Genomic DNA, 13,502 nt, shown 5'->3' with positions numbered 1-13,502 from the left:
ACATGGGGTGAGGATGTAACAGCATAACAGGGTCAAAAGACACAGGGGAATGATAGTGTGGTGACCCAATACTCGAGGGGTGTCAGAGAGCAGACGGACAACACTGAGCGGTGTAATGAGGCAGCAGCAGGCTGCTACCAAGTGGAGATCACACTGACAAACAAACACACACACACACACACACACACACACACACACACACACACACACACACACACACACACACACACACACACACACACACACACACACACACACACACACACACACACACACACACACACACACACACACACACACATAATGTCTTTTTCACTGTGCCTGCTTCATTCAGTTTCCTCTCTTGCTATACTTTGCAGCACCTCTAGTATCGGCTGATATTAGCTTATTGCAGATATATCTACATCAGGCAAAAAGTTAAAAATAAATACAAATGGCATAGACATGCATAGAGTAAGTGTATCTTTAGTTTAGTTTTGGGGTATTACCCTTACAACAACTTCAAAATGCTGTTGCCCTATGTACTATTCATTTAGTTGATATTTCACAGATAAAACCATTCATCAATTTATCGGGATGTGATATTCAAACAATGACACAAAAACAATGTAAAACCAGCCTAATAATTTATAACCTTTTATTCCATTTCTTTGAAAAAACAAAACATGAATGTTGTTGCTCCCACAAACAATCACACATTACTCCTGAAGACATGTGTGATCGTATCAAGCTCACCTTCTCTCACACAAAAACAAAGTGTGCATGTGTGTGTTGACATTTGTGGCTGGCTACCTGAAAATCTGCAGAATGTGCCTAGCAGAGCCGCAAGCTTGAGAAAAAGCAAGTTATGAAAGATTAATGAGAGGAAAGAGGAAGGGAAGAGAAAAAGAAAAAGAAAATGAAAGTCTTAGACGGCAGACGGAGTGCTGGGGGGAGTTTAATTCTTTTGAAACACACAAACCTTTTAAAATCTCCTGGGAGTCCACATGAAGTGCAGACCTCTCACTGGGAAACTAGAAAGGTTTAAATAGCAGCCTCGTATTAGCCCTCCAATAAATCAGGCTAATTAGCCCATTAGGCCTCTGAACTTTACATTCTAAATTACTTTTCTAAGCACATGCTGTTATCCAATCTGCAATCTGCATGTCCAAAACAATTTCCTAATGGTATCTTTCTCCGTGACTTTATTTTCCTGTTTATGCTTTAATCACCAAAACCGTTACATATTATTGAATCCAGCAGGGCTAACCGTCCTTCCTCTGCCATCACTCATACAGGACAAAAGTCATTAAAATCCTAATAAATCTGAAACCAAAGAACACAGTGAAACCCTCTTGAGAGATTGAAAACATGTAGCTGGCACTCATCAGTGCAGCAGGATAATATCTCTTTAATTACGCAGACAATATTCAGGAGTTCAAAGGACAGAGCTTCCTCTCACTTTTACTCCTGGTCATGCCAGTGCGAATTAGTGCTTACAGTGTGACACACATCAGAGACTGCGGGAGGGAAATCCTAGCCGCGCTGCAGCAGAGAGGGGAAGGTGGAGGCAGGAGTGTGTAGACACACAGACAGCCAGATAGCTGTAATTACTTCAGCAGCAGACAAAGATTAATTAAACAGGAGAGAGCAGAATTAATGAGGTTAGCGTGCACCTCAACCACACTTTAAAAAGTTCACACCATTCCTGTGGAGACTGCAGGCTGTGTGGAGACGCACTCAAAGATGATAAAAACAAGTTGTGGAATTCAATATTTCCCCATTTTCCATTTTGAAAAAGCCACACAAAAGATGCAGTCAGAGGAGGAGTGAGGTGTCTCTGAAGCATACAAATCCAGGTGAATTTGCTGTTTTGAACCAGATGCCTTAAACTAATCCTCCTCTTAGAGCTTGGTTACACATGGAAGCAAAGGGATCATAGCTGATTATCTGAAATTGGTAAAGAGGTTTACACAGGTGTAATTGCAAACAAGATGAGATCAGCAGGAAAACCCTTCTATGTTCACAGAGGCCCATGGTTAACTGCATGCTAAAATCAGACAGCTAAGCTTTCTTCACTCTTATGCAAATGTGAGTAATCATGGCTGAAAATAACTCAAACCACCGCTAAATCCCGATTCAAGAATTTATCCATTCCACCACGCATGAAAGACATCACACTCAAATGTGGAATAATGTTTTCATTCATCTTTTAAACACACCTTACAATCATGGTAACATCAAGGAGTCACTGAGAATACATAGGTTTGTGCAGCAGAAATACTGGTTGCTCTTACATCACCCAGAAAATGAATGACAATAAAGAAATAGGAAGCTCTGAAGTCTAAGTGACAGCTGGCCAACAATGTCATATGTCTGCTCCAAGTCTTGCACCGCAATTGGACTACTTCCCAAATCTGACTGGCAGCCACGATGCTCTGCAGCGCCCAGAATGTCTTTAGACCCCGTGACAAATGACCAAATATTTTCTGTCACGGGATAAGTAGGTGACGTTGTCCTGTTTTGGCCAGATAACAAGGCCTTCCTTTGTGTGGTGGGGGCTGTCGTTATTCTAAATCTATATAAAGGACAGATTTACCACAAGCATTCAAAGCTGGTCCTAGACAAAACAGCTGGTGAGATCATGACAGCCATGGTTTATTTTATCCAGGAAAAGGTCTTGGTACAATGTGTGTTCATTTTATTTGAGTGGCCTAAACATCAGATGAAACTGTTTCCTGGCAGTGCTTCATTTCCTACAAGGGGTAGGTTTACAATTACCCACTTAATTCATATTTTTTTATTTTACAAATCTATAATTTCCTATGGGTTGAGTTCATTAAACACGCTAACTGCAATTTACAATAGTTTCCATAATCAGTTATTCTGCAGATTATTTCTAGGTTAATCTTAAAATCAAAATAGTTCTAAAATGTTAAACCAAGTCCAAGATCATTTGTTTGAATTTCTTGTTTTGTTATAACAAAAATCAAAGATATTAAGTTTAATATGGTATGGAAACGAGGGAAGTAGTACATCTCCAGATGAATAAAAGGAAACTCTTCCTGATACTATAGCATGTTGTCCTTCAGTAGAATGAGGTAACCTCGATGGTCACATTCCACATTAGCACACACATCTGTCATAGCAAAGAAATCTAATTCATTAGGCATTGATGAATCACACTGGAGCTTTATCAATCACTCCTGTAACACATAACTCAGCTGAGAATTGGATCCCAGCATTCACGCAGAGTTTACACAAAGTCAGCTGATGGATGTGGCTACAGCAAGGTGTTGAAAACATATATCAGCTGATCAGAGTTAATGTGAATGTTTTGATAAGGGTCCCCCCCTCATATAAACAAGTTTTTTGATAAGGGTCCCTCAATAAAAAATGTTTTGGATGAGGGGCCCCCCCTTATATATTCACTTGTTTTTGTTGATAATAATATATATATATTTTTAGTTCTAACAAAATCAAGAGATACACATATAATCTTCATCATTATAGGTTGTGTAGTTTAATCTTTAATACATTACACTCACATTGTACCACCCATTATACAACAGTATCAATAAATCCTGAGCACACATTAATATTTGGGCAAAACAGTTAGAGACCTCCTCACTGGAAGGTTGGTGATTGAGTTTATGCCGTCGGCACAATGTGAAAATGACAAGACTAATGTTCAGACATGTTTGAATGTATCCACGCTTTTATAATTATGTGGTCTTTATATGATTATTACTCCTAGTGTTTCATCCACACAGTCATTGATACATTTGAGAGTGGCATGCATTCATTCCTATCACCAAATCAAAGTAAGGATTCATTTTTGATTTGCCTGAACAGGTCATGAGTAAAAGGTTCATGAAAGATTGTAAGTCCTGTTTCAAAGTGCTCAGAACAGAAAAAGGGCTCAGTAGTTGGACAGAATGCAGATACAAATGTGTGAAAAAAAGTGGTATATTGATTTACAAATCACTTGTACAATCACTTGTAATATTCAGCAATTGATAAAGCACCAAAAGCATCTTATAAAATCAGTGTGTGAAATGTGATTATAAATAATAAATCACATGCTGCAATTTCCAGATTTAAGTTTAAAAGTAAAAAAAGATTCTGATGTACAAATAGACTTACAGACTTCTTAAATGTCTGGTCATTAACACTTTCTCTAACTATAAATGCTAATGCTTATCAAAGTGCACCAGAAGTGTTATTGATGCTGGTGGATTGAAAAGGCAAAACCCATGTACACAAAACACACATACCATCCCGTATCTACACTTTTCACATTCAAACTAAGGCAAGTAGATCAATTGCCCAAAACCGATTATAGTACAGACAGCGTTAACGACTCACTTGCACTTAATGGCATCTATCATATCTTAAACGATCACATACAGCGAAGCAGAAACATCTCTCACATGACATGCAGATACGTTCAGCCATAATGCACTATGGAGCTTTATTATTCACATTGATGCAAGGATCACACATCCTCAACTCTTGATTACCATTAGATATTAAAGATTTAAAAGATCTGCTTGATAGGACCTGATTGTCACAAACGCTACATGTTGCTTTTCAACGCACCTTTCCTTGTTTCAATAATAGTTTGTGCTCTATTTTGTTGTATTTGTTCCTGCTGTCTTTGTGTAAAGAAGCTCAAGCACGAATCTGAAGACTCGGAGCTTTCATGGTGCAACTAAGCTCCCGTATTTTTGCTGAGGCAGTTTGATTCAATGCTGGTGTAAACTGGTAAAGCTTAGTTAGCAGATGCAGAAGTGAACCTGTATTGCTCCATTGTAATGACGAAGAAATAGTGCATCAGAAATGTAAATGTAGCATCTGAGAAATGTGTAGTTCTACAGTATCACAGCCCCCTGCAAGTGTCCTATATGCAGCAAAACCTGTCTACCACGGTAGGTCTTGCTTGTAAAATGTGGTGTTTGAAGTGTTATGTTCCTTTCTTTTTATGGTCTATTGTAGCGGTGTCACACCACCCTTTGAAGGATGTAGAGGATGCCGATGCTGTCGATGGTGACGAAGGTGGAGAAGTCGGAGGAGACGTGGATCCTCTTCAGCGCTGTTCCTCTCGGAAAGAAAGTCTGCAGAGCCTTGCCTTTCTCCACATCCCACCACTGGACAAAACAGAGACAAAGAAAGACTTTACAAATGCTTTAGAATTCAAACAGACAATCTTTGACTGAAAAATAATGAAGAAATTAAAGGGTGTCAATTAGTGAGCTTTAGAGGTGCTGATAGGTGCATTTTGTCACGACAGGAGGCTGTTTCCTGTTTCCAATATTCATGCTAAGCTAACCGCGCCTGGCTGTAGCTTCATATTAACCTTCATGTGCAAATTTGCGTTGATTTGTCACAGCTCGCCGAATTTCTCTCAGAACTCTTTAATAATCTATGAAAAGTGTGTTGTTTGCAACAGGCTTTCTCTCAATCAGGACTTTGAGACAAAGACAGGAAGAGAGACACTGCCTTTTTTTTGCTGCCAAAGAAACTGTGATGAATTTAATAGTATTATATTACCAGACTGTTCTCACACACACACACACACACACACACACACACACACACACACACACACACACACACACACACACACACACACACACACACACACACACACACACACACACACACACACACACACACACACACACACACACACACACACACACACACACACACACACACACACACCAGCTTTTCTGAGTGATTCCGTTTAATCTAGGTTTAAAGTTGACATTTTACATTGAAGCTCCATCTCACTGGGATGAATCATCAAAGGCACATCAAGTCCATCATTTATACTCTGCCACGAGTGTGTGTGTGTGTGTGTGTGTGTGTGTGTGTGTGTGTGTGTGTGTGTGTGTGTGTGTGTTTGTGTGTGCAAAGGAAACCAGGCCAACTCTGCAGGCTCTCGACAGACAGGCGGACAGACACAAGAGGTGGTGGCAACAGATGTCTAGCTTACAGAACAATCCCCCTGCACACACACACACACACACACACACACACACACACACACACACACACACACACACACACACACACACACACACACACACACACACACACACACACACACACACACACACACACACACACACACACACACACACACACACACACACACACACACACACACACTCCTTATATTGCATTGAAACATGATATATGCCTAAGGTCTCCTAATTTTGTTCCCACAGATTGCCATGCTATACAGTTAATAAACGGTGCATGTGTGTGTGTGTGTGTGTGTGTGTGTGTGTGTGTGTGTGTGTGTGTGTGTGTGTGTGTGTGTGTGTGTACACTGAAAATGGCTCTGTTCATTTCTGTTGCTGCAGGCAGTTGGCCATATTTCAGCTGATTGGACTTCCTCGACAGCAACCAATCATCACACACACACACACACACACACACACACACACACACACACACACACACACACACACACACACACACACACACACACACACACACACACACACACACACACACACACACACACACACACACACACACACACACACACACACACACACCTAAAGCTGGTTAACTGGTAATGGAAAGGCTTCCCACTGACCTGGAATAAAGGCTAACATAACGTATTATGTGCAAAATGTTGGACTCCTAGAAAAACAATTCTGCTGGGAAAAGTAATAAAAAGAAACCAGTGGATCTTAAAATCCCATAAACGTGTTTCTTTACTTTCCCTTTTTAAAAACAACCCATTATTTACACACTGTTTTCTTATTCACTCACTCCTGGTAATCAGCATAATGCTAGCATCAGTTTGCATCAATGCCAGAGAAATGTGAGATGTTTTCAGGTGTTGGACCAGCTTTATATCGAAAAAATAAAAGGTCAAGTCTGACTAAATAAAAAAATACACCATGGTCTGGGTCAGAGGTAAGCTTTTTTCTGGTTGGACTTCCTTATACAGGTCAGATCCAACAATACACCTGTATAAATGTTATGTTTAAAAAAAGGCCATAGAAAGCTGTAAGAGTCAGACAGTCTGACCCACAGGTATAAATAATTCACCGTGCAAAGAGTACTTCCCTCATCATAGCTCTATTTTCTAGGATCATTCAGGAATCGAGAACATTTTACACAGGAAGCTTTTAAAAATACTTAGATTGACTTAACAGTCCGATGATCAGTCTGTGTTGTGTTTAATTTAACATCAGACGGGTGCTGTGTAATTTCCTGCTGCCCTGGAGGCTAAATGTGACCTTTAGTCGAACCAATTAATTCCATAAATAAGAAACATAGAGACTGAATCACATGGCTCAACACTGTTAGGATTAATCATGGCTTTGTGTGCTAACAACTCTCTGAAGATTACTGGACCACATGAGCTCTTTGATGGTGAGAAACAGAAGCAAAACAACTGCAGTGTGCTCATTTATGTAAACAGATTCAGCTTCTTGTAATTTGTCTCAGGCTTAAACACATATTTACTGACATACCTGATGGCTGTGTTTGTCACTTTCTCCTACATCTTTTGAAACTAAACATAATGATTTCTTGTTTCCCTGACATTGCAACGTGTTTCTGATCCTTCACCTGCTGGACTGAAGGAAACAGAGGTGGCAGAAGTACTCAGATCTTGTACTTGAGTAAAAGTAGAAGTACCAGAGTGTAGGAATACTCTGTTACAGTAAAAGTCCTGCAATCAAAATTGAACTCAAGTGAAAGTACAAAAGTATTAGCATCGAAATCAAAGCATAAAAGTAAAAGTACTCATTATTGAGATCGGCCAATTTCAGAACTACATATATATTCTATGTACTTAAGTAAATGTACTTAAGTAAATGTACTTAGTTACATTACATGACTGGAAATAAAACATTCCCCACAAATCTCCTTGCTTTTCATTATTGTCATACTGATGAGAGTTTACACAATTAAGTACACATGGTCTTTTACATGTAGTGTAATGCCACATCTAATTCCCCTTAAATCTTACTAAGTCCAATTGTATAACATACCTATATATATATATATATATATTTGGGGTGGCTGTGGCTGAACATCAGATCAGGGAAGCGGTACACAGTATACATACTGTATATGTAATATGTAATGTAAAGCGCTTTGAGCACACGCTAAAATAAATGCAATTAATTATTATTAGGCCTCAAGTTTCAAGGTTTTATTGGTCATATGCACAGCATATACAACGTATATGTTGGCAATGAAATCTTATATCCCATGCTCCTCCAACAACTCAACATACATGGTGCGAATAAGATAAATAAAATAGTGCAAAAAGAGAGAAGAATATTTACAATAACAACAATAAAGATTTAAGGATGTGAAATATATACATACAGTGGTATGCAAAAGTTTGGGCACCCCTCTGAGATTTCATGACAATTTGCTTTTCCTTTATAATAGAAGATCACAGCAACAACATTTGTTTTCCTACAAAGATGTAGACGTTTTAGTGTTTTCCAGACCAAAATTCTTAGGGTAGCATTACATAGTTTTATTATAATAAAATAAAATGCAAAAAATGGGATGTGCAAAAGTTTGGGCACCCTTATAAATAGCATTCATTTCAACACCTGTACGGATTTATAGCTGACAGGTTGCTGCACAAAATTGCTTTGATTAGCTCATTAGACCTTCAATTACAAAGACAGGTGGAACCAATCATGAAAAAGGCTATTTAACATAGGTAATAGCTGGCTGTGCCTGGCCTAGGTTCTTTCTTAGGGAGTGGCAAGATGGGGACCTCAAAACAACTCTCCACTGACCTGAAAGCTAAGATAATCCAACATTATAAATTAGGAGAAGGGTACAAAAAATTATCTGACAGGTTTAAACTGTCTGTCTCCACAGTCAGAAACGTAGTTGTGAAATGGAAGGCCACAGGAACAGTCCGTGTGAAGGAAAGATGTGGTAGGCCGACAAAAATAGGGGAAAGGCACAGGCGAAGGATGGTGAAAATGGTCACAGAGAAGCCACAGACCACCTCCAGAGAACTACAACAACATCTGGCTGCTGATGGTGTAGTTGTTCACCGTTCCACAATCCAGCGTACTTTGCACCAGGAAGAGCTCATTGGAAGGGTGATGTGCAAAAAGCCTTTCCTGAGTGTTAATCACAAGAAGAGTCGCATGAGGTATGCAAAAGCACATCTGGACAAGCCAGAAGCATTTTGGAACAAAATACTGTGGTCAGATGAGACCAAGATTGAGTTATTTGGTCATAACATGAACAGGTATGCATGGCGAAAAAAACACACTGCATTCAATGAAAAGAACTTGTTGCCCACTGTAAAATTTGGTGGAGGATCTATCATGTTATGGGGCTGTGTGGCTAGCACAGGTACTGGAAAACTTGTTAAAGTTGAGGGCCACATGAATTCCTTACAGTACCAGGAGATTCTTGACAAGAATGTTCTAGAGTCAGTCACAAAGTTGAAGCTACGCCGGGGTTGGATTTTTCAGCAGGACAATGATCCTAAGCACCGATCAAAATCCACCAAGGAATTCATGCAGAAGCACAGGTACAATGTTCTGGAATGGCCATCCCAGTCCCCAGACCTTAACATCATTGAAAATGTATGGATTTATTTGAAGAAGGCTGTCCATGCACGGAGGCCAAGAAACCTGACTGAACTGGAGACGTTTTGTGTGGAAGAATGGGCCAAAATACCACCTGCCAGGCTTAAGGGACTTGTCTGTGGCTACAGGAGGCGTCTACAGGCCGTTATTGCAGCAAAAGGAGGCAATACTAAATATTAATGGAATTATTTCTTAGGGGTGCCCAAATTTATGCACATGCCTATTTTTGTTTGAATGCACATAAACATGTTTCTGTTTGACCAATAAAAGTTATTTCACTACTGAGATGTTTCTGTTACCATAAGGTATAACATATGTTAAAATGAAGTTGCTGCTTCAAAAGCTCAGCAAGTGACAAACTGATGCAGTGGTTTTCCTAAGGGGTGCCCAAACTTTTGCATACCACTGTATGTGGAATACATTGAAAGTATTTAAACACTTTACACTGTTGAATGAGGAGGTATGGACAGATGCATATATTACGTATCACAGATGTATATGACAGATATGTATAATATATATTTACACACATACATATATATATATATATATATGCATGTATATATATTTTTATATATGTATGTGTGTACTATAAACAGATATGAGTAGACATTCACAGAGCTCAGGAGTTCAGCAGTCTTATAGCCTGTGGTATAAAACTGTCTCTGAGTCTGGTAGTCTTGGTCCGGATGCTGCGGTACCGTCTGCCAGACGGCAGCAGACAGAACAGATTGTTGCTGGGGTGATGGGGGTCCTTTAATATCCTACCGGCCTTCTTCCTACACCGCTGGGTGTAGAGGTCCTCCATGGATGGCAGCTCCGTCCTGGTGATGTGCTGAGCAGTTTTCACCACCCTCTGTAGAGTCTTACGGTTGAGGGCGGTGCAACTGCCATACCAGGCGGTGATGCAGCCAGTCAGGATACTCTCGATGGTGCACCTGTAGAAGTTGCAGAGTATCCTGGAGTCCATGTTGAACTTCCGCAGCCTGCGGAGGAAGAAGAGCTGCTGTCGAGCCGTCTTGGATATGACCCTGGTGTGATGTGTCCATGTCAGGTCCTCACTGATGTTTACCCCGAGGAACCTAAAGCTGCTGACTCTCTCCACAGGAGTCCCGTCGATGGTGATGGGTGTGTGTGCCTCTCTCTGCCTCTTCCTGTAGTCCACAATCAGCTCCTTTGTTTTGCTGATGTTGAGATGGATGTTGTTGTCCTGGCACCAAGATGTCAGGGCTCTGACCTCCTCTCTGTACACCATCTCGTTGCTGTCTGTGATCAGGCCGATGACGGTTGTGTCGTCAGCAAACTTGACTTGACTTATTAATAAGAAGTCAAGTCTATAATAAGTTATTATATACAACAGCTGTACACTGCTAGCTCTATATCTAACTTACAATTGGGGAAATCTCTGGGAATGCACATGGTTTTACTGACTTGATGTACTGTAAACTGGGATTCTTGTGAGAAACGTTTACAGAAAAGCTATTTTTTACAGGCTCCTATACTATCAACGGTGGGAATCCCTATTTATGGACAATTATAACGTCCAAGAGCATCCACATCTGAAACGACTGTAAAAAATATGGACATTTTCCGGTTGACTTGGGTTGACCGGTTGTGTGATAAGGTCAAATCTGATTATTACACAGAATTGGTGGAGGATGATTGTTTCAACAACAGAGAATCTTAAAATGAAGTACTGACCATTTGGGGAAAAAAGGATTATGATTTATGTTAAATCACCAGCTATCACCATGTATGGTGGTGTTGTTGTGGTTGATAACACAGATTGAACATGTGCTTTTTTTCCTACAGATCCTTCAATGAAGATTAAATGTGGATTGCTTTGAGAAAGGTGGAGATGTGTGGCTGGATACAAGATAGATGGACAGATGAAGATGATATGGATAGAGAGGTTAAACAAGGATAGGAAGGAGGCAAAGAGACACTCGGTTAAAGTGTAGTTATATCTGAATAGAAGAAAAAAGGCTGCCTGCTGCTGAAACACTGACAGCTCAGACAAAGAAATAATACTTGATGCTTGCACACACACAAACACACACGCCTATGTATAAAAACAGAAACAGACAGACTGAGAGGAGGGAGAGAACAAGTGGAGTCGAAGAACAACACCCAATCCAAAGACAAACAAAAGCGACAGACGAATGATGAAACGCTTTGACAAACAGAAAATATAAAGGGCGAAAAACACTCCATATCTCCAACTGGTTATAAAAAAAGGATTAGCAGAGAGAGATGGAGAAGAATACATGTTTTAACGCTTCAGCTCGCTCGATGGAGGGACAGAAAGTGTGAAAATGCTGCTACATCAGACAGACTAAATTGAATATGAAGGGGGGGAAAAGGCCGAAAAATCACTATGTTGAATGTTTTTCAGCAGAGGAGAGCGTAGAGAGGTACAGACGGGAGAAAAAGATACAAAGACAGAGGTGTGAATACTGCGATTTCTTTGATTTAAGATATAAAGAAAAGCGTGAGGTAAAAGATAGATGCACACAAGGAGCACTTAACAAATTCAGATTAAAGATGGTGTAAACAGAAAAACACATTTATCATAACAACGGTGACACACAAAAGATAAGTCTGTTTCCAGAAGGTTTGGTTCTCTCTTATGGGATATCGCAGCAGTGTTTTGTGCGTGACACAGAGTGCTCATATCGTCAGAGCAGATGGCTGAACTGCTGATATCAACCCCATCATCATTGATTTATGGGGAAGCTAGTGTTGCGCATGGATGCTAAAATGACTTTACAGTATGTGTGTTTCTGCATTATGGTTGTTATTGAGAGGACAATACCCCTGGGTGTGTTTACTGTGGTTGTCCTCTTCACAGTGGGTTGAAAATATTTCTAAACATTCAGCACATTATCCTCGCTTCCTCCCGGGATGGGGGTGCTGAAATTAACTTAAAGAGGGTTTGGAAAATGGGTTTACCACAATGATCGGCTACGTAAATAATAATGCAAGGCACGCACCGGCTGCAATATGTTGGGAAAAGACGTGAATGCATTATCATTGGAGTGTCGACTATATTGTAAAATGAAGAGGGTGTTATAGAATAATTGAATGGACTTTACCACCTTTATTAAATTCACACTGACATTGTGAGTAAGTGTGGAAGATGATATAATTGTATTGTTTACTACATTAAAACAGTGTAGCATTACAAAGCAAATGTAAAAAACATAAATGGGAAGAAGTACATGAAAAACAATCAGCTAGGGATTTCTAAATATAGTTCAACAGCAGCGGACAAAAACAAGTTGAAAGAGATGGAAGAAGTGAAACTAAAAATAGCAACACATGTGTTTACACGACAGAGATGTATCATTTAAAAATGAAATCTAATAAATCTCAGCACAAGTTCAAGCAGGATGACAGGGTGTACAATCCCTCCACAGCGGCTTTAATCAGCTCATCATGGGTGTTTTCTTTTAACCAATCAAATGACACCACAATCTCCAGCAACCAATCATAATGCTGAAGTCAAAGTTTAAACAGGTTCTCCTCTCTCCTGTAGTCAGCTGTGATTTCAGGTGGTTATGCTGCGACCCGCTGCCACCCCACCTACCTCCATTCATCATGTCCAGCGCCCAGGAGAGCTAATCCAAAGACCCCAAGATCACACCTCCTCTTCATCCCACTTCCTCATCAATCCAGATCTTCAGTCTCCTCTTCACCCCATCAAATCCCGAGCTTCAACATCACCACCAGTGTCTAGACCCCAGGGTTTTTTCCTATTATACTCACTGCCTCATTTCCCCCTTAAGATATACGACATCAGGATTGGGCTTTAATCGTCAAAGACTATTAACCCTTATATGTCAATAAATGTTCTTTAAGCACAAAATGAAGTCCCTCCTGATTGGATTGTTGTAGTTTGTGGGACTGTTGAAT

The 13,502-nt window shown here is 40.1% G+C and overlaps 1 protein-coding gene across 1 annotated transcript in view; it reads right to left on the bottom strand.

The window, feature by feature from the left end:
- Positions 1 to 3,474: 3,474 nt before the first annotated feature.
- apaf1 (apoptotic peptidase activating factor 1) overlaps positions 3,475 to 13,502 on the bottom strand; it is a 49,606-nt gene continuing 39,578 nt past the window's right edge. The window contains exon 27 of the mRNA XM_063905504.1: positions 3,475 to 5,129. Within this exon, the coding sequence (XP_063761574.1) occupies positions 4,983 to 5,129 (147 nt within the window). The 3' untranslated portion in view covers positions 3,475 to 4,982. The remainder of the gene's footprint in view (positions 5,130 to 13,502) is intronic.

Source organism: Eleginops maclovinus, chromosome 17 (assembly GCF_036324505.1).
Source record: "Eleginops maclovinus isolate JMC-PN-2008 ecotype Puerto Natales chromosome 17, JC_Emac_rtc_rv5, whole genome shotgun sequence".
Classification (NCBI taxonomy): Eukaryota; Metazoa; Chordata; class Actinopteri; order Perciformes; family Eleginopidae; genus Eleginops; species Eleginops maclovinus.
The sequence above is the reverse complement of the archived record's forward strand: the minus strand, read 5'-3'. Positions and strand labels throughout refer to the sequence as shown.